The 25,802-nt window shown below is 36.9% G+C and overlaps 1 protein-coding gene across 4 annotated transcripts in view; it reads right to left on the reverse strand.

The window, feature by feature from the left end:
* Positions 1–25,802, reverse strand: part of enox2 (ecto-NOX disulfide-thiol exchanger 2) — a 240,171-nt gene that overhangs the window by 128,544 nt on the left and 85,825 nt on the right. For all 4 annotated transcript variants that reach the window (XM_028460204.1, XM_028460201.1, XM_028460203.1 and 1 more), the window contains one exon: positions 12,672–12,818. In XM_028460204.1, the coding sequence (XP_028316005.1) occupies positions 12,672–12,818 (147 nt within the window). The remainder of the gene's footprint in view (positions 1–12,671; positions 12,819–25,802) is intronic.

The following is a 25,802-nucleotide window of genomic DNA, read 5'->3' on the forward strand; positions in this document are numbered from 1 at the left end:
GTGCAGTAGATAAATTCAGAATTTCTTCAGTGACACAAATATTGTGATGTATCGTGGATGAAATTTTACCGCGATATATCGATTATCACCGTACCAAAGTATTGTGATAATATCCTAATCGTAGAAAAAGAAAAAAAATATTGCGATATATCGTATCGCAAGGTACCTGGAAATACCCAGCGCTAGTGCTAGGACTTTATCGCGTTAACTGCGATTAATTAATTATAGAAAAATAACGCACTAAAAAAACCCCAAAAAACACAGTTAATAGCGTTTTGTTTTACACTCCAAACAGCACGGAACCTTTCTCATTGCACGAGTTCCCAGTATACCGATAATACTGATGCACAGACCACAGCACAAGAAACAGGAGAACCTGAGAGGAGAAGTCGTTGTTGTGCTTCGTTGCAGTTAATTTTAGATTTAAAAAATAAATAAAATGAAAAAAAAAACAATGGAAAACAAAAGCCCAGTTGTGTACAAAAAATAGTTTGCTGATCACCCGAGCTCTTCGAGCCTCCACTACCACCTGAATGCTAAACATGTAGCAGCTAGCTTAGACAACAGTCCTAGTCCGAGCAGACAGTGTCTCCAATCCACACTGGACAAGATGAGAGGGTTCAGAGCCAAAATGAATAAGTCCATGCAAATGAACAAACTCACTAAATAAATGATTGTAGTGGACAGTCGACCACTATCGGTGGTAGAGGATGTGGGCGGGGCTAGAAGCAGTGCGACAAATAGCATAATCTGACCAAAGTTATGAACTGCTATGTAGAAAGACAATTTCAAACTAAATTCATACAATAATAATAATATGCATCTATCAATTTTCTGCTGGTACCTATCTGCAGCTTTCATTGGGCCTTAGCAGTGGTCAAAATATTATTCATTCATATTGCACAATATGTTAGCACTCAGTGATGAAAATAATAAAGACAATTTTGTTGTTTAAACTCATTTATTGTTTTTTTCATTGATTCAGTCATATACCAAAATCCATTTAAATTGAAAAACTTTGCTTCTCGTGTTGAATATTGTTAGGCAATTAATTGAGATTCATTCATTACAGAGTCTCTGATTAATTAGATATTATTTTTTTTCATCAAGTTTAATGACATACAGTCTCTGACATTGTCTAGAGGTCGACCGATATATCGGCAGGCAGATATATCGAGCCGATATATGGACTTTTTTCAGTATATATATATATATATATATATTTAGCACTTAATAATAGCCATTAAAGGAAAAAAGAAAGAACATTAAAAAAAACGTATGTATGAATATACACAAAAAAAAGTAATAATAAGGATGTGCATGGGAGAGGTTTAAGCCAATAGGCTTACAAATAAAAAGCCGATATAACAGGATAAGGATATAATATAATAGTGCCTGATCAAATATACTTATCCTATTATATCCCTAATAGGATAAGGATTTTTGTTTTACTTGGTTGTGTACAGGTATATTTAAAGTTCAATAAATGTTAAGATTGGTGTATTTAATTTCATTTCTAATATATACATTTATATCATATGAGTGTTTCAATTGTTTTTCATAATCAATGTGCTTTTAAAAAAAAGTATATTGGCCTGAAAAATCTGCTTCCAAAATTGGCTTTAGATATCGGCCATCAGCTGATTTTATTTATTTATTTACTTTTAATCCGTATCTGCATCGGCCTTTGAAAATCCCATCGTCGACCTCTAATATTGTCTGTTAATGGTTTGTAAATTAAATGTTAATTCAGTCTTGATACAGTGTTGTTTTTGTTATTTACCACAATAAAAGGCCATTGAAATCAAATTAAACTGAATAGTGCTGACATGGTCATGTGTAAAAACTGTGACGAACCACATTTTGTGAATGTTTATTATAAATTCAATCTGGGTCGCATGTATGTATAGCTATTAATAAAGATTAGAAAGCTTTTGTTTCTCTCTCACTACAGGGTGACTTTAACATTTCCCACATCATAATATGTAGCAACACTCTGACTTTTTACACTAATCTGAAGAGTAATGCATATATCTACCCACACATTATGTATTCGTAATCCCGCCTTCTTAATGACAATAACCTTTCCACTCAAAATCAATAGCTTTGTATTTATTTTTTCTCTCCTAGCTTCCACTAAAAGGTTAATGCATGAGAGATTGAATCGGTGGGGGAATGGCTCTTCAAAACTATGCCTGTGAACTGACATTTACATTAAAACTGAATTGATTTTTTTACGCAGTGAAAAACACAAGTGAGCGGAATTCTCTTGTAAATACTTTGGATGAATGATCACATGACCTAACATTTGAAAATATACCTGATCTCTAATCCAAGCTCAAATACAGTTTCCCAGTCAAACAGCTTTGTTAGAAAAAAGTACTTGAAAAGAATCCAGACAAAGCCTGAACTTAGCTCAGAAAAGTACGTTTAGAAGTTAACCCTTGGTATTCTGTGCCATGTGGGTGGATAACACTTTACTGCAGTTGCCAAAGTAATTTATGCTGGATGTGTTCTGTTCCAGAATGGTGTGCTATGAGCTGAATAATCTGCAAGGATTTTAACTGTAGCCCCCCCACAGCTCAGTAAAATCTACTGGTGCTCTGAAAGATGAAAGCTTAGTGAAGTATTTCATTTCTTTTTTTTAATTTACAATAATGACATGTTTACACAAAAATATTCATCAAAAACTCACAAAAGCATTGAGCATGCTCAGCAAGACCTGAGTAAAAGCTTTTTTTTTCTTCCTTTTTTTTAGACGATAGTGTAAATAATCGTGTGACTATATATATATATATATATTATATATATTGTTTACAAAGCTTATTTTGCATTAAAATAATAGTTTTTGGAGTTGCTGTCAGTGTTTTTGCTACCTCTCCCATGTCTCCCTCTCTTTCTCTCTCACAAACTCCACAGAGTGCAGAGGAAATATGACGGACACAGACAGCAGAGTTTGATGAACTGTGTTAACTTTCTCTGGTGTGTGTCTGGCTGACTGTCGGAAACAGTGAAAATGCCCGGTGGTCCCTGGTAGAACTCCCTCAGTAATAAAAGTGGCGGAAGCACTGACAGACGTGGGTGGAATAATGCATTTATTTCTCTTCTGTAAAATCACAAAGCAGCCCCAAAGTTTCAGGACTTTTCACTTGTTCACAGCGGGTAGGTAAGGGGGCGGGGCTTTACCTAAAGACCCACCGTTGCTTCTAATCCAACCCCACGAGACAACACGCAACATAAAGGAAAACAATCACCAGTTAAAATGATAGCTAAAGCACTACACCAGTAAAACCCTTCCAGTGTTACATCATCAACACATAAACGTAGATCAGCTTGTGTCAAACTCAAGGCCCAAGGGCCAAATCCGGCCATTTGGAGCATCTAATTCGGCTCGCAGGAGGAAGTAAAAAAGAGAGAAAATATGAATTATTGTGTAAATTACCAAATTAATGAAACTCCACAAAATTTTGTCGGGGCTTGCAGTTTTCCTTTGTTTATGTCACATGAATGCAGTCATTTTTAATTGCAAATTGTGGAAAGAACTACATTTTTCCACAAATCTTGCAATTTTTCCACAAACAATTCCACAAACAATTCCTCTAAATTACTGATATTGAAAACTAGGGCACAATGATGTTAAAATTGTCCCCCCTCCCCCCCAATCTATAATCTGTGAGCCTTTTGAGATCAAACTGGTCCGTATTTGGCCCCTGAACAAAAATGAGTTTGACAGCCCTGGCTTAGAATAACAAGAAGACATTACGTATTAGCCATGACAAACAATATAATTAATGCCTCACGTCATCACAAACAGAAATCTCATCTCAAACCAACTGTAGGTCCATTTGTCCTAATCTTTCTTTATAATATTTTTTACTTTCTTACATCTGGAAAATTCACCTAGCAGGTTCAATTGGACTCCTATGACTCGTTGAGCCTAGCCCACAGGCCGTATGTCCGACACCCCTGCTTTAGATACTTAATAACCTCTCAATAGACTAGGTCTAATTCAATAAATAAATTAATTAGACTCATAGAGAAAACTGTTTTAAATTAAGAGTTTAAAAACCCTTAATTTTTAAAAAGATTTCAGGATTCAGAATGCCAAGTCATCCAGACACTTGGGTTAAACCTTGGGTTAGGATAGTGAGATGATCAGCTTATCCAGTTTCAGACTGTCCAAACCAATCCAGATAGTTAAAATCCAGGTTTTGTTAATCCAATTTGGTGGTTAAAACTCAAAGGCTTTTCAGACAGGGAAGGCCAAGAGTTCCACTGCGGAAAAATATAAAACATGTCTCCATAGGATGAATTCAACAGACAAATTTGTGTCCTTGTGTTTTCCATAGCGTTTGCATAGGGTTGTTATCAGGCTGTCCTATACCGATGACTTAATGAGCCGTTAAAAACTGCTGCAGGCACATTTCATTACTACAAACCTCATCAAAATCCAAGGCAGGACTTCTTAAAGCTGTGAAACTCCAGAGAAATCATAAAAAAAAGAATGTTATCAACCTGAATACTGAAGCTTTACATTGGTCCTTTCAGTTTTATTTCTGTTTCTCTCTCTGAGCACCAAAAAAAAGTCTTCAGTGATAATCATACCAAACTGCATCACAACTCAACATCTTTCAAAAAATAGAATAATAAAAAAATCTACACCTCCCCACGCCCAAAAGGCTTTATAAACACTGAGGGCAACACCCATTTCCAACATCTTAATGGAAACACGTTTGATACACTGAGAAGCGTGACATTATGACTATTTCAAAAACCGCAGTAATCCTGTTTTCAGTCATGACGAAGAAGAAATGTTCCACAATGTGGGCGTTCATTACTAGATCCATCAATCTTTTACACCGAGATGAAAGCACAGCGCACAAAACAAGCATCACCCAGATCAGGAAACTAATCATTTTTTTTTCTATTAGTGACGCCATGTAACATAGCATACATGCTTATTTATTAGGACAGCTAAGGTAAAGGAAATTACATTTTTTGCTTTGTCTTTTTCCTCCCAGAACTCTCATCAGAAAAACAAAGAAAAACATTTTTTGAGACCGTGTCTATTCAACATGTCCTTCAGTGCTTGTTATAAGTGACAGTTCAAGATTTCTTCATGATGGAAAGAGTTTGTTGTTTGGTCACTTTGTAACAATTATTTGGTAACATTCTACCAAAGTTTTATACATACGGCTGACATTACACTGTCATTATTAGGACATGATACCTATCATTAGTCATTGTCATGAAGCCTGTCATTAGCTGTCGTTTGTTACCCAAACCTTAACCCTAGCCAACCCTAAACCCACTAAATCCCTCCACCCAACCCAAAAAATGCCAACATAGCTCAAAAGGTGTCATAATTTAGCGAACGACACTTAATGAGAGCCTTCATGACGCCTTATTCATGCTAATCACAGCACTTATATAGATAGATATAGAAATATTTGAACGAAATATTTGAACGAGGGCTGTCACTTTAACGCTTTAATTGCAATTAATTAATTACAGGGAAAAAAAATGTGCTGAAGAAATAACGCTGTTAATCGCTTTTTTTCTAGCACTTTTCTCATTTCAAGAGTTCCCGGTAAACCCATACTACCGATGCACAAAATACAATAACAAGACGGGAGACCATAGAGCTTCTCAGCTTCGTTTAATTTTAGCTTTTAAAAACACCGGATGAAAAAGAAAAGCCCAGTTGTGTACAAATTGTGCAAGAAAGGCTTGAGGTGGAACCCCCCTCTACCACCTCAATGCTAAACATGTAGCAGCTAGCACGGGCAGCTGGCATGGACACTCGGACAATGCTAACTGCAACATTCTGCGAGCACGCCGTGTCTGACAAATGAACAAACTCACTGGATGAATATTAGTATCTAAAGGAGAGAGAAAGCAACAAGTTTGGTGTCAGAAAAGTGTTCTTACTGTTTATGATGTGCTAACTTATAGCACTACATATGACATTTTATTTAATTTGTATTTTCTACTATTTGGAGATTGACAAAAGTACACATCAATATGACAGGTGGTCCTTGGGACTAGTCTCAAATACAGAGGAATATAAATAGTTATGCCTGCATCTGTTAAAAACGAACAATAAATGACTTTATAAAGCCACTTTTTTATACATCAATGTTTTGATCTGCCACAATAATGTCATTTAAATATAAATAACTCAAGTTGAGGGCGTTTCTCAGCAATTTTTAGATTAATTAGATGAATTAATCACAGAGCATAATTAATTAATCGGACAACTTTTTTAATCTCTTGACAGCACTAGTATTTTTTTATTGTATTCTTTCATCAGAATTTAGAAACTACAAATTTGTCATTGTTTGACTGGTTGCTGTTTTGATTTTTGTCTAATGACTACTTAGAATGAGATTTAGTTGTGAACTATCAGGTCCATGATTGATTTCTCCACTCGGTTGTGCGTCTATGATTTATAAAACATCAAAAGGTATCTTACGATTAGAAGAATGCAAAGTTTGTAAAATATAACAAAATCAAGATAGATTTACTTAACTGTTAATATTAGATAAAGTAATGGTTTTCATGAGTTCTGAAAATATAACAGGTGAAAAAAATTTTTTTTCTTAAAAGTATTGGCTTTACCTTCAAGTAGATTATTCAATTAGGAAAATAATAAATTAAATACAGGGGGAAAAACTGCAGCCGCCTTCGACTTCAAACAGTTTTTCTGTTGGCAGGAGGTGATGCTTCTTAATTACTGTATGAATAGTGTTGTTTGTTGTTGGCATGGCAATTTAAATATCATTAGTAAATGTTAGTTTAGTTGGGTGTTATTAAATGTGGAATGACTGGAACTTCTCTTGGGTCACATCACGCAATACATACAGTGTGTCAGCTTCTTAAATTCTTAATCGATTATTGAAAGAAGCCGCAGCCATGTAACAGTTAAACAGTCAGAGTAGGTGTTCGGTAGGCAGGTCCAGATGCTTGCACACATGTATGATGGATTACACAGTGTTACAGGAATCGTAATGACAATCACTCTATTGTAATGGCTCCATTAGAGTCCCCTAATGAGATTCAATCAGTATAGCCGTTAATGAGTGAGTAGCTGAGGTCCTGACAAACACTCAGTAAGTAGACTAAACTCTGAATCTGTGAGCAAATGAATTCATTTGTCCTTAGGCTCAATGTGTATAACCTGGCAAGAGCCAGATTGATGTGTAGCCCCTCCCTCTAACTCCAGTTCTCCACATCGATCTGGGTCTGTGTCTGGCGAATCCTTTTGGAACCAGGGAGGGACATGAACAGAATGCTTGAAGCTGATTGGGCGAAGCGCCTGTCCAACATTATTAGTCTTAGCCAATCACACGGTAAAAAAATGATATCGTCATCGGCAAAAACGCTGCTACAACAACAAAAAGGCTCCCCTTTGCCGTCTTTACCGTCCAAAAATGCACAAAGCATCTCTCGTTGTTGCTCTTTCAATAATGAAATGCTGGATTCTTCTAAAACTGAGTTTATAGCAGCTTCCACACGTTCATCCTCCTTTGAAGCTATGCTAATAGCGGTAGCCCAGCTAGTTCCTCTTCCTGCAACTGTGCATACGCCAGTTTTGCTTCGGCAGTTCTGCCTTCGTCATACCCGGATATCCCGCCCTAAACCACAACACTGCCTCATGATTGGTTCTAATCGGTGCGGTTTCGAAAGGCAAAAAAGGGAACAGCACAAGATGGATTCTGGTGTTTGTGACAACAAGGTGAATCCATTTTGCAGGCAAGGTTACAATGTGTGTACATGTGTGTACCCCCAGTGTGTTTATTGACTTAAACAAGCAACAATAAACAACAACAACAAAAACAGACAATCAGGCCTCGACTGTTTAACATGGTTGAGCAAAGTGGCAAACCTACTGGTTAACTGGTCTACAGTCAATGCCAGATCTGGAGTTTGTCAAATACATTCCTTGTCATGATTGAATAATTTATTGTCTTCTTTTATCCATCCACCTTTTATTCAAAAACCCAAATTCCACAAGTGTTATGAGATCTGATGAAGGTCGTTTTTAAAGCTGCTTTGAATGTCTTTGGCAAAATGTTTAGTTTCTTATGGGATTTTGTTAAAAAGTATGAAATTGCCACAAAGTGAGGAAAAAAGAAATAGGGGGGAATGCATCGAAAATCACGATAATCGCTGAATAATCAAATTGTAGCACCCTATATTAAATCAAATTGTGAGGTTCCTTAGATGGCACAACCCTAATATAAGGGTCCACTTGAATCACTATATAGGTTCATTTTGTGCACCAAATGGTTGAATTTAACATTCATACAGTGATTGAGCGGAGAAATTAAAATATTGAGATATAAACAGTATTGTACATCATGATTTAGCCTAAAGGCCTAGGATGCCCTTATACCCATTGTTTTTAATTTAATCAATCATCTGCATTTGCATCAATAGATATTTGTATCCGTGAGTACATACATCTGAGTACTGTACTGGCATTCTTAGTCATTCTGGAAAAAAAGTGATCCCAAGTATGAACATCCAATTACACTGAAAAGGAAGATTATGCTTCATTGATCTTTTTCCAGCATTGTGCAAAGACAACTTCCCTGAACATGAAAACATATTCTACAGAAGATGAACAAGAAATGTTCTGGCCATTTATGCAAAAGAGAAAAAAAAGAGAGAGAAAGGAAATGACTTGTGTCATGATTTCTTCACTTTTTTGTATTTCAAATAGTTTGTTTTACCAACAATGTATGTTAGTGAGTCCTTAGTTGCCTGTTACTGCACTAGCGAAGAGGATGTGAAATGAAACGTGTTTTAGTTAGAAACAGCTGTAGATTAGCAATTGAACATTATCTATAGAGGTGTTTTAATGTGATTTAATGAACAAATATTTAAAGATTGTGATACTTTCGGTACTTTTCTTTTAGGAATCTGCTTACATTACCAAAATGCAAAGTTAGATACATGTATTTATTGTATTGTAACATATAAAGCAAGACTTGATTCTGCAGTTTGAAAAGTAATGTAAAACATCTCTTATAGAGGCTTATTATAGGGTGTTACAGTCTATTCCTGTTTAATCAGAGTAAAAGGAGGGTTAAAAACGACACTGCAAGTCTTAATCCCAGGGCACAGGAAATAATCTACTGGTTAATGTGAACTGGTGGTTCACAGGTTGGATGATTGTAAATTGTACGCATGTAAAATGCTCCGTAGCTGTTAGGAATTGCAACAAATTGCTCATCAACAAATTTATGTTATAAATTAAAAGAATTAATATCCAGTTGTGGTTTCTCCAAACTCTTAAAAAGTCCCTTTTCATCTCAAGAAAACTGCCATTTGATCATATTATTACAGTTTATTTTGAAAATATTGTTTTGCTGAACACAAACAGATGGTCCAAGTGTTAAAGAGCAAATATGACTTGGAAAAACAAACATCAAAGCAGCAGCTCTTCAACAATTGTTTGTTTCATTCTTTTTTTTTTCTAGATTTGGAGTTTTTTTTTTTTGCCTCTGTTAATGAGAAAAGCAGAAAAAAAGCAACTGTTGTTGTTATGACAGCCTTTTTTTGTCTAATGCTGGTGATATTATGACTGGAGGATACAGACAGGAAATGTGACAATGAGGACACATTCTAATAAATAAAGTAAAATAAACAATGAAAAGATGACATGCCCCGGGCTTCCTTTTTTACTAAACACATCTGATACATAATATTGAATGCAATCTGAAATCTTGGCAATATAATCTGCAGTTCTGAAAGCTATTAGAAGAAAACTGAAGCTGATATTTGAAAATGACTGAAAAGTTACACTTCGTTACAATCGAATAGCAATTGATTTTAGAAAGTCTTCAAAATTCACCATCAATTAATCCATCATTTCAGACTGATTTAAATACCATCATTTGTGACACATTTTCCACTTATGCCTTAATGTGGTGAGTGATTGAAAATGAAATTAGGCGTTCTAAAGTGGTGCACTTGACGTCTGACAATGTAATGAAAAGCTGGTAAGGCTGCTGAAACAAAAAAAAAATAAGAGAACATGGACAAACACGTCTTCATCTTTAGGGCCCTATTCTTTCTACTGCTTAGAAATAATAATAATAATAATAATAATAATAATAATAATAATAATAATAATAATAATAATAATAATGATAATGATAATAATAATAATAACAATTAACTAGACCAGTCATTCCCAACCTTTTTTGGATCGTGACCCCATTTTTCTATCACAAATTTTTTGTGACCCCAAATAATTTTTTCTATAATTACTTTTTGACAGGGTTGGGGTCAATTACATTTTTCAGTTCCAATTACGTTTTCAATTACAATTAAATTACAATTACAGTGACCAGCATTTTTTCCAATTACAATTAAATTACTATTATTTTATAATCCTCAGAAAGAAAATTACAATTACGTTCTCAATTACTGAAGTTCATCTACCATTGATCACAATTACTGAATAAAAAAACCTGATAAAACTAAACCTTCCTTTTGTGTTAGCTTTCTGTTAGTATCTCTTATGATAATGGGTCGAAAATCAAATGTAAAATACACTAAAAATATCTATCATCTCATTTATTTCCTATCTATTGGTTACCTTGTTAGGCTTCCTCATCAATGCAAAAATGTGTATTAATATTTTTGGTGTGGGCGTCTGAGTCTCAGTATACCTCTTGATTTACATATTTTGGAAAAGCTTGATATAGAACATTTTTTAATAATTTATAACCACATGTGTAGAACTGTGCATAGAACTGTAACATGGTTTCTCAGTTTTGCATTTAATTATAATTGACAATTTTTCATAACATTTTCAAGGCAATTCCAATTATCTAAACTCAATTAAAATTGAATTACGATTACGAAAGGCACTTCCAGGCATGCACGGGTTGTTTAAACTCTCTTTTTAATCTCCATAACACATACATCAGCTGCAATGTCAATTCAATACAGGCAATCTGCTCGGATGCCCCCGTCTTTACCCGAGGACCCAGAGGACCCTTGCAGCCACTTAGCTGCCCCTGATGCTGCCTGTGTACTTACTGAGCTTGGTAACCGTAATTAATGTCCAATATAAACAGTGTGCTTCAACCAGACGTAGTGTGGAGCGCACATGAAGCTGCTCGTCATGTTTCTAACTCACAATGGATCATATTACAAGCGTGTGCACGAGCGTGAATACCGTCTGATTGAAATGTGTTCGGGCTTAAAGAGACATCGTCTACATTCTGGTCGGGCAGGTTTGGGCCATGTTCTCGCAGGTCGGGTCTTCTTTTTTCTGCCAGATTAAATGTGTGCATCCACCGTGTGTACTTATATACCTATTATATAACACATTTAAATTTGAAAAGCTTGTCTTGGAATCAGTCTTTTGAATAAAATATTATTTCTTATATACATATATATCTATCTATATATATATATATATATATATATATATATACATGAAAACCCTGTATACATATTTGCATTTTAAATCAGTAATTATTTTTACTCTTTCCAGGTGACTCCATTTAAATTTCAGGAAAACCCGCATGTGGTCACAACCCCAAGGTTGAAAAACACTGAAAAAGAAAGTATTTCTTTAATGCAGCGGTTCTCAACTGGTGGGTCGGGACCCAAAAGTGGCTCGTTTTTCCCCACCCTTTATATTTCCTACCTTGAGTCTCTCCTCCCCACTACATAATGCTAAATAAATCAATTTATTTTATTGCAATAACAAAACATGCATTGCTGTCTCAAAATGATTGCACTTCTTGTAGTGTTGACCTTTGACAGCATGTGCAGACAAGGTGGCTCGTTTACCTGTACTCGGTGGGTCGCGGACAGCCGGTCAAAAAATAAATTAATAGCCTCCTAATGTCTCTCATGTTGGACTTGTCTTTTATTTTGAAAGAAACTTTTCTTTTGACAAGCATGTTGCACAGGAAAATACATAGATTTATGTTTTATAAAAGATTACATATGTGTGTTTTCAAAAGCTATTTTTTGAAAAACTAAATTTGGTTTGTTGAATTCACCAAAAAAGAAATTTATTCGCAATTTATTGTCTGTGGCAAAATGTGGGTCCCAAGGTGAGAACAGTTGAGAACCCCTGCTTTAATGGACACATTCGCAGGCAACACACCCACTTTTCTAATGTTTGAATGATAACTTAGCACTTCATGTAAATTTATATGATCATACCGTGGAGGGGACCCATACGGGGTTTTGTAATAATAAAAAAAGAAGGTGTGTTGGTGTTGTAATTGTCAGGTGGTGCTGGCACAGTAACAGTCACACATGTGCTATATCTCTGTAAAGCAGCTCCCTGACCTCAAAATAGGCCCTACAAACACAGCCAGGGGACATTGCACGGGGAAAAAAAAACAACAAAGAGTGAACCAGGAATTTTGTCCCCCAACACTACCACCAAATAATGCTATTATGCAACAATTCCCATTACTGATTTTTGATGCTGTTGGCAGAGAAAGAAGTAAGAGGTATCAACTCCTAGCTGTTGTTTTCAAAGCTCTCCCAGTTGAGGAGAAGCATTTGGTCTGTTTGGGGTTTGCAGACTCTTGTGTTCAAAATTTGACATGGCTGAAGGCAATTCTGTGAGAATGTGAGACTGTGGCGTAATCCTGCAGCATTTGCTAGGTAGCAGTTGTCAGTACCTGGAGGCACACTGGCACGCTTCCTCTTCTTGCTATTCTCAGCTGCGTTATCTATGGGAGAGCAGTCGGTCACCAGGGGTACGCTTGAGCCGTTAAAATGCAGAGGGTCGTTGTTGGTTGACGGATCAAAAGGCAGAGCGTTGAGTCCTGAAAAACAGACGACAGATTAATGGAGAAGTTTGACTAAAACGTCAAAGCAACTATAGAAACTTGATCAAACATTGCAATGTTTTCCAAAAAGATAAACTTGTTCATTCATGACCTTCGCCTACTTCATCTGGATTAGGGAAGTGGGACCTGTGCTCGTCCACAGAGGGCGCAAAGGCACAAAGGATCACATGCAGATGCACAAAACCAGAGAATTTCACACACAAGTAAACTATACGCCCAAAAACCTGACTCAGGCATTTGGTTTAGCTGAAAAACTGTTCCTCTGGGCTGGGTGTAGTAAAAGTGTACCGGTACATATTATATTAACAGTGAGAACTACACATTTATAGAAAGGAAGCCGGGAGCCTGAAACTTCTACCCAGGATCTTCCACTTCCCAGTTGGCCTCGGCGATATATCGAGATTCAAGATATATCGAGTTTTCTATTTTGGCGATATAGAAAATGACAATATAATTTATATTGAGATATATCTATTTTTTTTACTTGTTTTTACTGTATTTACACAATCACACAGTACATGTCATACAAGTACTGTATATTATATTATTTATGGAGTACTGTCAAACAGTGTCCTTTATCCATATTTCTGAGATACATATTTTTAGTATTTATAATTATTTTGCATTAAAATACTTGTTTTAGGAGTTGCTGCTTTCACTACTTCTCATAAGAGCAAGAAAAGCATATCTATCACTACACAAGCTACACTACAGATCTCACTCACACATGCTGTCCCTTATAGGAGAAAAAGCCATTGTGCATTACTGTTGTCGTTTTGTTCAGTTTTGTAGTAGTTTTGTGTGTTTTAGGAGTATTATCTGTGTTTTTCTTGTTTTTTAACAATATTTTTCTGCAATGTATTCTTAATGTATTCTTGCTTTTTTTGTATACTGTTTACTTTTGGGGCTGCATAAAATTAGGGCCGCCAGTTTCCCATGTCTGGTATAGTGTAATTGAAATATCCAAATTAGAAGGACTTTCCTGGTTTGTATTACAATTTGAAAAATGTAAATAATCTAAAACGGCCAGTAATCGATTATCATTTTTTTTTTTTTACCACTCTTGGAAAAAAGTATGGATGCTCGATAGTTATTGGTCTGATTACTCTTGACCAAATTTGGTATAGGTTTTTCTTTTCTAATAGCCAGATAATATGCTAAGCTAACCAAAACCAATGTGACTTGTTGCTGCAATGGAATCAGGTTTTTTATTCCCCCACACACATCATCAATACAACATAGCTGAAAAATAGATATTGAAAATGCATGGGGACAGCTCTCAGTTCATCACTATCAGTTTTGCATTCTTGTCGCTGCTATATCGTGCTCTTTAAAGTTTGCATATATTTACCATTCAGAGCATGGTCGAGGAGAAAGTTGATCTACATTCATGAAAGATTCATCACACCACTTTGTGCTCGGATTTGTTTTATGCATCCACGGCACAGCAGATCAGAAGCATCACATTAGAACAGTGCTCAAAGATTCAAATCAGCTTCAACGTAAGCTGTGCATGCATATTTCTTGCACACTTGGATTATGAATAAATAAATCATACACTAAACACATCAAGACAACTTAATAATGCATACACTAAACAATTGGATGGAAGCAGTTTTGGAGAGTAACCTTCTGCAGTCACAGAACATAGACTTTTATCTAGCATGTCTCAGGTGAAGTGTGGTTTGCATAAGCAACGGCATCATGAAAAAATGACTTGATAATGATAGACATTGATGATAAGGCTTGATAACCAGAGAATCAACAAATAACTGCATTGTCTTTCTTTTATCAATAAGGTTTAGACCAATAACTCAACATGAATTGCTGTTTAAAACACTCATACATATATAAATCAGGCTTTATAGAAAAAGATGATGGTCTACATTTCTACACGACATTCATTGTTTTTTAAATAATAAAAGTTCTTTTTTTCCCCACAAAAACTTTTCATGGATGAATCATTGTTGAAGGATGGGTAAATGTTGCTTGGACTTCAGTTTAAGAAATAGGGCCTCGAAACGCATTAAATGCATGGGTGGGGGATTTGTGATGATAAATCACAGTGACTGTGTTTTTGCAGCACACTCCGTTTAAATAGATTTTTCCATCTGAGCTCACACATACACTCACCTCTTAAGTCGATTGCTACTCAACAGCCATCTGTCACACTACTTTAGAGATGACTGTCAATAGTCTGGAGAGCGAAATAAATCCATTACTCTGCCAATGTTAACTCTGTCACCAGTAAATGGCAGCAGTTTTTATTTAAAGAGATGCCAATGAATTGGCACAGATCACATGGTAAGGATGCTTTGCTGCTGTGGGCCTAATCAAATACATTATTTTCTATCTTTTAGGAAAACAAAAGCTGGAAACAGCAAAGAGACAATGTTGCATTTGTGGTAAAACAAGGTTTGGATCGGTTGTATATGGATTACATTTGACATTCAGCAGTTCATATGAATCGTCACTAGTAGGGATGTAACGATTAATCGTAAGGCAGTTAAAAATCGATTCATAGGTACCACGGTTGATATCAGAATCAGAATCAACTTTATTGACCAAGAGTGTATGAATACACACGAGGAATTTGTTTTGGTGACCTGTGCTCTCTCAGATAGTGTAACATTAAATAATAACAATCAACTAGGATAAAGAAAAATAAATAATAAAAAAAAAAGTATAAACATAAATATAAGAGTAGTTGGACTAATATGTGCAAACTAAATAAAAATAACAAGATAATAATAATAATAATAATAATAATAATAATAATAATAATAATAATAATAATAATAATAATAATAATAATAAAATAAAATAAAATAAAAATACAATAATAATAATAATAAGATAATAGTGCAGTAGTGCATTGATGAGTAGTGCAGGTGAACATTTAAATGAAAATATTATGTCCATGAACATTTCGCAGTGACAGGTTGATCCAGGGTTGTTATGTTTAGTTCCAGGTTATTTCACAGTAACAGAAACAGGTCTGACACTCTATGACTGTTTAGCGTTGATCAGAGTGACAGCCTGGGGGAAGAAACTGTTTTTATGGCAGGTAGTTTTGGCGTACAGTGATCTGTAGCGTCTGCCGGAGGGGAGGAGTTTAAACAGATTGTGTGCAGGGTGTGAGGGGTCTGCAGTGATGCTACCTGCCCGTTTCCTGACCCTGGACAGGTATAAGTCTTGGATGGAGGGCAGATCAACACCAATGATCTTTTCTGCAGTCCTGATTATCCTTTGTAGTCTGTGTCTGTCTAATTTGGTTGTAGATCCAAACCAGACAGTGATGGAGGTGCACAGAACAGACTGAATGATGGAGGTGTAGAACATTATTAGCAGCTCCTGGGGCAGGTTGAACTTCCTCAGCTGACGCAGGAAGTACATCCTCTGCTGTGCCTTTTTCCTGGTTGTGTTTATGTGGGAGGTCCACTTCAGGTCCTGTGAGATTGTGGATCCCAGGAACCTGAAGGAGTCCACAGTAGCCACTTTGCTATTCAGAATGGTAAGGGGGGTGAGTGGGGCGGATTTCTCCTGAAGTCCACTGTCATCTCCACAGTTTTGAGCGGGTTCAGTTCCAGATGGTTCTGACTGCACCAGAGAGCCAGCTGTTCCACCTCCCGTCTGAAGGCAGACTCGTCCCCATCCCTGATGAGACCGATGACGGTGGTGTCGTCTGCAAACTTCAGGAGTTTCACAGAGGGGTCCCCTGAGGTGCAGTCATTGGTGTAGAGGGAGAATAGAGACAGGAGCTGATATAAGATGTCACAGTGTCAGTCAGTTCATCTAGGTTAGCCGATGCAGCTTCAAAAACACTCTAATCAGTGCAGTCAAAGCAGTCCTGTAACTCCTGCTTTGACTCCTCTGTCCACCTCTTTACAGTCCTTACTACAGGTTTAGCAGATTTAAACTTATGCCTGTAGGTCGGGATGAGGTGAATCAGACAGTGATCAGAGAGCCCCAAAGCTGCACGGGGGAACAGAGTGATATGAATCCCTTATTGCAATGTAGCAGTGGTCCAGTGTGTTAGCACCCCTGGTGGGGCACTTTATATGTTGTCTGTATTTAGGGAGTTCGTTGGTTAGATTTGCTCTGTTAAAATCCCCGTGAATGATAAGCAAAGAGTCTGGATGTTTTTTCTCCACGTCTGCTATCTGGTCGGCCAGGTGCTGTAACGCCTCTGTTACGCAAGCCTGAGGTGGGATGTAAACACCGACCATAACAAACGAGGAGAACTCCCGCGGAGAATAAAACGGTTTACAGTTTATGAAAAAACTCTCCAGATTAGGGCTACACGTCTGCTTCAACACTGTGACATCTGTACACCAACCTTGGTTAATGTAAAAGCATATTCCGCCTCCCCTCGTCTTCCCAGAGAGCTCTTTTACACGGTCCGCTCTGAGGAGCTGAAAGTCCGGTAGATGTAGAGAGCTGTCCGGGATGAGTTCACTGAGTCAGGTTTCAGTAAAACACAGGGCGGCGGATCTGCAAAAGTCCGAGTTTCTGGTGTTTAGAAGCAGCAGTTCATCCATTTTATTTGCCAGAGAGCGGACATTTGCCAGGTGAATGGATGGAAGCGCAGTGCGTAATCCCCGCTGCCTCAGTTTGACGAGCGCGCCTGCTCGTTTACCCCGTCTGCGTCTGCGGCGTGTCCTGCAAATTCCATAGAGAGCTGCTGCTCCTCCGGTGAGAATCTCCGTATAACTTTCTGGTTCAATGAGAACCGGTGAAAAAAGATCAGCAGAGGACTGTCCTACGTTTATTAGTTCTTCTCTGGTGAAAGAGACCAGAGAAGGGGAGCAAGAAACTACAAAAAAGAAGAAAAATGCAACAACTACGAGAGAGCGCAGTACCGAGGCAACCATCCGCGGCGCCATTGATTTTCTGAACAGCAGAGGGCACTATATATTTCTCCTTCTCTTGTCCAAATGCTAAGGGTTCGGGCGGAATATGCTACTACTTTCTTTCTGGTCGCCTTATACTCTTAAACATGTTCATGAATGATTCCTTACCCCTTTAGCACCGAAAGAATATCTGTAATATTACGTGAATATCTGTAAAAGTCACGTTTTTCTATTAGCTCTGTCTGCTTGCATAGCATCTTTTCTTCACTGCACAGATTAGCTGCATATGAACCGACAACTGGGTTACCAGCGCCCTCTGCTGGTCCAAACAAAAATCTGACGTAAATACAATGCAGTCCAATTGTTAAGGCACAAAATACATTTTCAGTTGCACTTTTAAAAAGAAAAATAACTATTATGCAGTTTTGCATTGTTTACAATAGAACCAGAATTTAAATTAATAGGCTTCTTCTTCATTTGTATTATTCCTTTATTTATTTCATTCAAGATTTATTTTTAGTTAAATTGCATTGTTCTGAATAGTTTATCAAGGGATTCTTTTGACAATGAAAAATAAAAGGAAATTTTCCCCCAAAAAATAAAGGAATATTTTTCAATCATTATTTGTCTACAGTCCCATTTTGTAAAATAAATCGTAAGAGAATTGTATCGTGAACCCAGTATCGTGAATCGAATCGTATCGTATCGGGAGTTGAGTGAATCGTTCATCCCTCGTCACTTGTAATGTTGCTGCTAGGTTTGTCTCAATATCATCAAAATAAAATTCGGATTGGATGATATCGGCCTACATCAAATATATCCGATATAAACACTCCGATATAAGCAGTCTGTTACAGACTCCTCTCCAGCATCAGCTGAGTGCCTTTTAGCTGTTACTACAACACTTGTTTTTATTTATTACTATTTACTTCTATTTATGACCATTTTTTATAGAGTATTTTAATATTTCTGCTGTATGATGATTGTCTGCTGCCAACATGATTTTGTTGTATTGTTTTCAGTGCAATGACAATAAAACTTCTCAAAGTTTCTATAACTAAGTTCAAGGGAACTTGAATTGTTATTTTGTTCTTTAAATGTGTAATTTGTTTTTATTGGTTTTTACATATTTTTTTGGGTTCTTCTATTATCATTTTTAAAAATTCTATTCAATTGTAGAATATTCTTATGTTGAAGCTAAACTACTGGCTATTTTGCAATTTAGTTATTCATTTTTTGTATTATTGAATTTATTGATGTTATTCAGGGTCTTCTAATTTATTTATTTATTCATTTAATTCAATTGTAGAATACTTTTGTAACCCATTGGTTAATAATCCAATCCAACTTTTATTGGATTGGATTGGAAAGTCATTAACCCAGGAAGAGGGGGACAAAGTGATGTACAAAAGTGACAAAAGTGCATAAACTATAAGACAAACAATAAAACAAAACAAAATATAAAGTAACAGTGTAAATAAAATCAATGCAATTTAAAAACCTTACGCCAAAGTAAAAAGATGCTTATTTAAAAGAGATTTAAAAACAGGCTGATATGAAGCCTATCTGATATGAAGTGGCAGTGCGTTCCACAGCTTCGGACCAGCAACTGCAAAAGCTCGGAAGCCTCCCCACATAGAGTGAGTTACAGTATTCCAGTCGAGAGGTAATAAAAGCATGGATCACTGTCTCTAAATGTTGCTGAGTAAGCACTGCGTTGATTTTGGCCAGTTGTCGTAGATAAAAAAAAAAAAGCCTGATTTGGCTATCAAAAGTGAGTGTATCATCTAGCTTAAACCCAATATTTGTGACACTCGTTTTCACATGAGGACCAAAGGAACACAGTCAACGGTACAGTAAAAAACAATGACTTCTGTTTTCCTTTGATACAACCAGAACCACTGAAGAGCTAATCCTTTAACCCCTATCCAATATCCAGTGCTCTAAGTGAGAGATCAGGTCGTCATGGTCCACAGTGTCAAAAGATGCAGTTAAATCTAAAAGCACAAGAACAACACAGTCACCAGATTCAGTTGCTAAAAACACATCATTTAAAACTTTAAATAATACAGTTTTAGTGCTGTGCAAGGGTTTAAAACCAGATTGGAAAGTTTCAAGCAGATCATTATTTATCAGAAGAGTGTGGACAATCTTTTCAAAATTTTTTGAGAGAAACGATAGACTTGAAGTTTGCCAAGTCTGAAATGTGCAGACTGGGTTTTTTGAGGAGTGGTTGCACAATTGCATGTTTGCAATTTACTGGTACTAATAATAATAATAATGCATCAGTTTGATATAGCGCTTTATCATAGACACTCAAAGTCGCTTTACAGAATTAAGGCATTATTCTTTCACTTCACAGTGGTGGTAAACTACTATTGTAGCCACAGCTGCTCTGGGGCAGACTGACGGAAGCGAGGCTGCCATAGTGCGCCATCGGCCCCTCCGACCACCACCAACACTCACTCACACACTACTCTGAGTCATTTCCATTTGTATAGGGGTCTATAGGACGAAGGCGGGACTTATATACCTGTACATTAATGTATATTATGGGGAGTGGTGGCCTAGTGGGTAAGGACGCTGGGCTTGTAATCGGAGGGTTGCCGGTTCAAGCCTCACCGGGGCCGTCACTGTGGGATGTTGAGCAAGTCCCTTAACCCCGATCTGCTCCCCAGGCGCCGCAAAATGGCTGCCGACTGCTCCTCAGGGATGGGTTAAGTGCAGAAGACAAATTCCAATAATGTACTAACATTACATGGCCAATTAAAGGCGAAAGCCCGGTTTAATTAATGACCACCGGCAGTAGACCATAGTAAAAACATAGTTAGGTATTTTTTCCCAATACAAAATAATCATACATAAACATAGATTTCTCAGAAACTCCAGATATCAGCTTTAAGGCTGGAATATCAGTATCGTATTGGAAGTGAACAAGTTGGATTGGAACACTAGTTGCGGCTGTATTAAGCTGAGATGCTAAAACATTCGCAAAATTCATCCTCACTGAAAAAGGTTTTGACACCCTACTGGTATTTAATCACATCAGATATTTGCTTTAAGGACGTCTCAGTGATTAAACGTGGGAATCAAGTGGGCTCAAGAATAAAGGGGAGCGCCAGTAAACGAGCGCCAGTAAACGTTGAGAGTGTGGGAGAGAATACACTTATATTCTTCTAACTAAGTCATTAGTGGGGCATTGCCTCTGTCTGCACTGTGAGTAATTGTGAGTCTGAAGACTGATGAATGGTGTTTTAAAGATTTAACATCTGGTCAAGGGAAAAAAGCGCCGTCATCGAGTATCACTCCCGGGAGGACAAAGAACATAAATACCAGGAGGCTGGGAGGGGATGAGGATAAGGGACAGGGCAGACGAGGGGGTTGGGAAAAAATTAGAGAAGTGAAAAGGGGGAGAAAAACAAAGTTGATGGCCTCAAGATTCTGATGAAGTCCAACAATAACAATGCTGACATGACCTTATATCAAGGATACGAAACCTGTCTGCACCATTTAAGGCAAAGAGCCAGAAAAACACAAGAGAAAAGCAGAAAACACGGTGAGAGTTTTAGAATCGTTATAACTTAATTTAACAGCTTTTAGATCAAACAAGCGATTATCTTTTCAATTTTAATTTAAAAGTAATAAACTTGCCCAAATCCCACAATAATAACCAAAATCCATAATAACTGTGAGCCAGAATGATGCACACAAGCAGCTGTATTTTAGTAGTGGTGAGGAAGTTGCACTAATTGCACAGTACGGATGGAAATGGGTTTATGCCCACAGAAAAATGAAAGGAAAGTCATTAAAGAAAGACAATTTTTCTAAATAATGACTTGAAGTCATCGGGAGCTGCTGGGAGTAAACGTGTGCCTCTCTTATGCACAGCGGAGAGCTTTCACCAGCGTGGCACTGAGGTGTAATGATTCTCTCTGCAAAACAGTTGTACAATTCTTCTGTAGTGCTTAATCTCACTCCTATCTGCTAATATACCCACTGTTACTCCATGAATAATGCAGAGCACGAGAAAATGTGCATCCGCAGTGCACTGTGAGGAAAAGCGTTCGTAGGGATAATTCGTAGGACCGGATTATTAATCAAAGAAAAGAGTGAGCAAACATATAGAGAGCATGTCGGCCACTGTGCGCTCGTTCATTTCTTTAAAGACAGATGGTGGTCTGACGCTGACACTTACCTAAGCATTGAAGGGATTCAGTTTTCCTCTATGCTTCATCCGTAAACCATAACTGTTTCAACAAAACGCCTTTTTGCTCCACCGATTTCTATCAGCAAACAGACAAAGTGACTGAGAGAACTCAGTCCTCTGAAAAAGTTAAAAACCAGCTTTCAAATTGCATAGGAAGAAGAAACACTTCATTAGGAAATAGTGTCAACACACAAGCTTTCAAGTCACAATTCAACAAATCTGAAAAATGACAATCACTTTGTGTTTAATGATACAAAACGACGAAGAGAAAAATCTAAAATGTGCTTTTACAAATATTTCTGTAGCTCTGCATAGTTGTCAGCCCACTGCTGTGTTTATACTTTAATGTTATCAAATGAAAAAAATCATGCTACAAAGCAGAAAAAGGTCCAACGAAACAGTTTCTAGGGCTGGTATCTCCAGGTACCTCACGATTTGATACATTGTGATATTTTTGCCCACAATGACGATATTATCACGATACAGTGATTCTGCAATAACCGGTATATCACGGGATATTTCATCCATGATACATTACGATATCTGCTTCACTGAAGAAATTCAGAATTTATCGAATGCACTGAATCGATTTCACAGGAATTACAAAACATTGTCAATCAATTTCCCATGAATGACAGCCAAGTAAAACAAAGTGTATACTGCACAGTGGCTCTTCTTAACACACACTGACCACAACTAGTCACATGTCCTTGTTTTATGTCTATTAGGGAAGACTGATACAAAATAATGCTTCACCAAAATATTATTAATGATGTTTTTGCAAATTAACTTTAAATCATTAAAAACAAAATTAATGCAGAAAATACTCATTTCAGTGATAGTATTATCAACTTCTCTGTAAACATGGACACATATCAGTGCTGCTTAACAAGCAGAATGAACTTTTTTATAAGAACTGGAAAATTTCACTGCATATGTAAACATTTCAGCCAGTGCATTATAATATAAACAACTGGGTGGTCTATGAAAAGTTGCACAAACATTTTACCATTTTACCACCATGTTTAAACATGCACATACTGTACATTTCAGTGCTAATACTAATATCAATTTGTTCTTTATAAACTTGGAAACCTGAGAACATTTAACTTTTGCTTCGTACTTGTGTAAAAAAAAAAAAAAGATATTCGTTGGGAGTGTATCGATAACGAAATATTGCAATATATTATTTCTATATTTTGCCACACCCCTAACAGTATCAACACAACTGTTCCAGAATAAGGAAGAGGCTAAAAGATCCTACTTTTGATACAACCATTGGTTCTATATTGCATATTACTTACGACCTAAACACATCACAATGGGCATAGCTGTGATTACCAGAGATTAGGTGTATAACCATGGGAAAAAAGACATTTATTTCATTTGGAAAGTAGGACCATTGACGTTGATGGCATGCAAATGAAGAACATTATTGAGCTATCAAACTAAAAAGTCCAATTTTCCTGGTTTGGTAGAAAAGTAAAAAACAAAACCAAAACGAGTAGCTTAGCAATTTAGATAATCTAGAGCATTGCAGGTGGACCCTTGAGCAATACAAGTTGGTCGTGTTGGACCATCCTTCAGCAAGCAATTAAAAGAAAACAGAGGTCATACCATTACCAAATCACAAGTGTCATTGTAATGACACAGATCTCAGGTTACCCTGTGGCAGCATTCAGAATGACGGTACATTAAAATCGCAACAAAGTTGGCGGCAGAGTATTGGAGTAATGAGGCAGTCACAAGCTAAAGCTCTGAATCCTGTTGGGTGGCAGCTGGCAGGACTACATAAGAGATCCCGAATTAGCCCATCAGTCAACTGAAAGGTACCAATGAAACCAAGTCACAAGACCTCCATTAGCTGTCGCTAAAAACACCTCACTGCAAATCAGTTACCACAATAAAACAAGATGTCACTCTATTCATAGCCCTGAGTGTCCATCAGACCAACATGACACGTCCTGGCAAGGACCGTACACACGCTCTCAGAGCCTCCTAAAAAGGTAGTTGACTTTAAAGTTATGAGTGCCCTTAGCAGATGCATAAACAAGGTGTCTGACTGATGTGGCTTAGTAGAGAATGGCAACGCATGCCGAACAGCTGTGATATGCTCCTGAGACTATTAAGGAAGCTTTTCACTTCCTGCATATTTTTAGCCAAGAAAAAGAGCAGTTAAAACCATTGGCAATTCATCTGAGCCGTGAGCACACAGTCTTATTTTGTGTAAAAGTGCATTATATGGCAGATGTCGCTCTTTGTAGCCAAATGATTGTTTAGACCAGTGGTTCTCAAGTACCCCCTTTTCTCTTATTTCTGAATCCAAGTCCCCCCTTTGTCGTATTGCAGCATTTTGCTTAGTAAACTATTTAAAAACAACTATAGAGTATAATGATGGAATTAATCAGTGATAACACACATTTTAAAGAATCTCATTTTGTAAATAAGTGGAAAGACACAGTATTTAGTGCAGTGGTTCCCAACCTTTTTTGAATCGTGACCCCATTTTGATATCAAGAATTTCTGACGACCCCAAAGACATTTTTTTTCTAGAATTAGTTTTCGATCATGTTTGAGTTTAGATTTTTTATTTTTTTAATTTACTGGATTTTAACTGTAATTATATTTCACAAAGCGAAAATACAGAAACACAGTTGGTTAAGATTGTGTGTTGTTTAATATAAAAAGAAAAACAGATGAAGAAATAAAATATTATTAAATATTATTTTTTTTCTTTTAATAATTTCCAATCATCTCAGCCTGGGGTTTGACCAAGACTGACCCTTTATTTGTTAATTTTCCACTCTCTCTCCCCCCATGCAGTGCCATCGCGTACCCAAAGGGGTACACGTACCCCCAGTTGAGAAACACGAGTTTAGAGCCTCTTGCTTTGGTTCTCTTTAAAAGAATAAAACTACTGATTGTGGATGTACTTTATGGTGGGCAAATCTGGCACTGGCAGGTGTGTTTATATTTGTGTAAAAAAAGGCTACTTCTTTAGCATAAAATGTTTTTTGGAAAACAAATAAAGAGCAACTTAGACATTATCCAATTCCAACGGGCACTGTTAAAAATTAATGACCAATTCAGCATTTTGTAATCCCTTTATTCCACAAATATGTGGGAAATTGTATTCCCCAATTAAATTAAGGATGAATTCTCTTAAATTTTGTATCACAAACACATCTTATGTCGTCAAAGGCTTCATTCAGGTAAGGCGATATCTCTGCTTTCATTTAAAACCAGAGACAATTAAGAAAAAGCATTCAGCCCGTAACTGGAACTGTTGAAGGAATAGTGTCTACAGCTACTCAGAGCATGATGAGAAGAAGTGTAGCAGAACGTTCATTACAGGGAAAATAGCGGGCACTGTGTCATTTCTTTACCCATGGGCTCCAACTAGAGATGGCACAGGATGCTGTCATTAAGGCTGTTTCCATGGCAGCCTGTCAATTCAAGACAGCATCTAAAGATCTCATATTGGTGGTAACCTGTCATGTTGATTGTATAAATCCCAACATCTCATCACTATGTGTATGCAAAGGGTTTTGGTTCAACCCAAACAGTCAAATCAAACATGACAAAATATAGATATGATGTTAATATATTTGACAACATTCTGACAAACTGTAGAGTTGGTGACATCTTCAGCAAAGACATGTAGGTAAAAAGATATTTGATGCTAGGAGCAAAAGCAAAACCTCAGTGACCATAAGGCAACCCAGGTTAGGAATCAAACCAACGATGTCTCTTTTGGTTTTGATAATTTTGACCATAGCTTCACATTGGTTCACATACTTATTCTATGGGATGTATCAAGTGTTAGTGGGAATGCTACTTAAAGTGTTAGTGCAGGGGGGTTGGACTAATGTAAATTTACAGGAAACAAAAACCTTATTT

This window comes from Gouania willdenowi, chromosome 10 (assembly GCF_900634775.1).
Source record: "Gouania willdenowi chromosome 10, fGouWil2.1, whole genome shotgun sequence".
NCBI lineage: Eukaryota > Metazoa > Chordata > Actinopteri > Blenniiformes > Gobiesocidae > Gouania > Gouania willdenowi.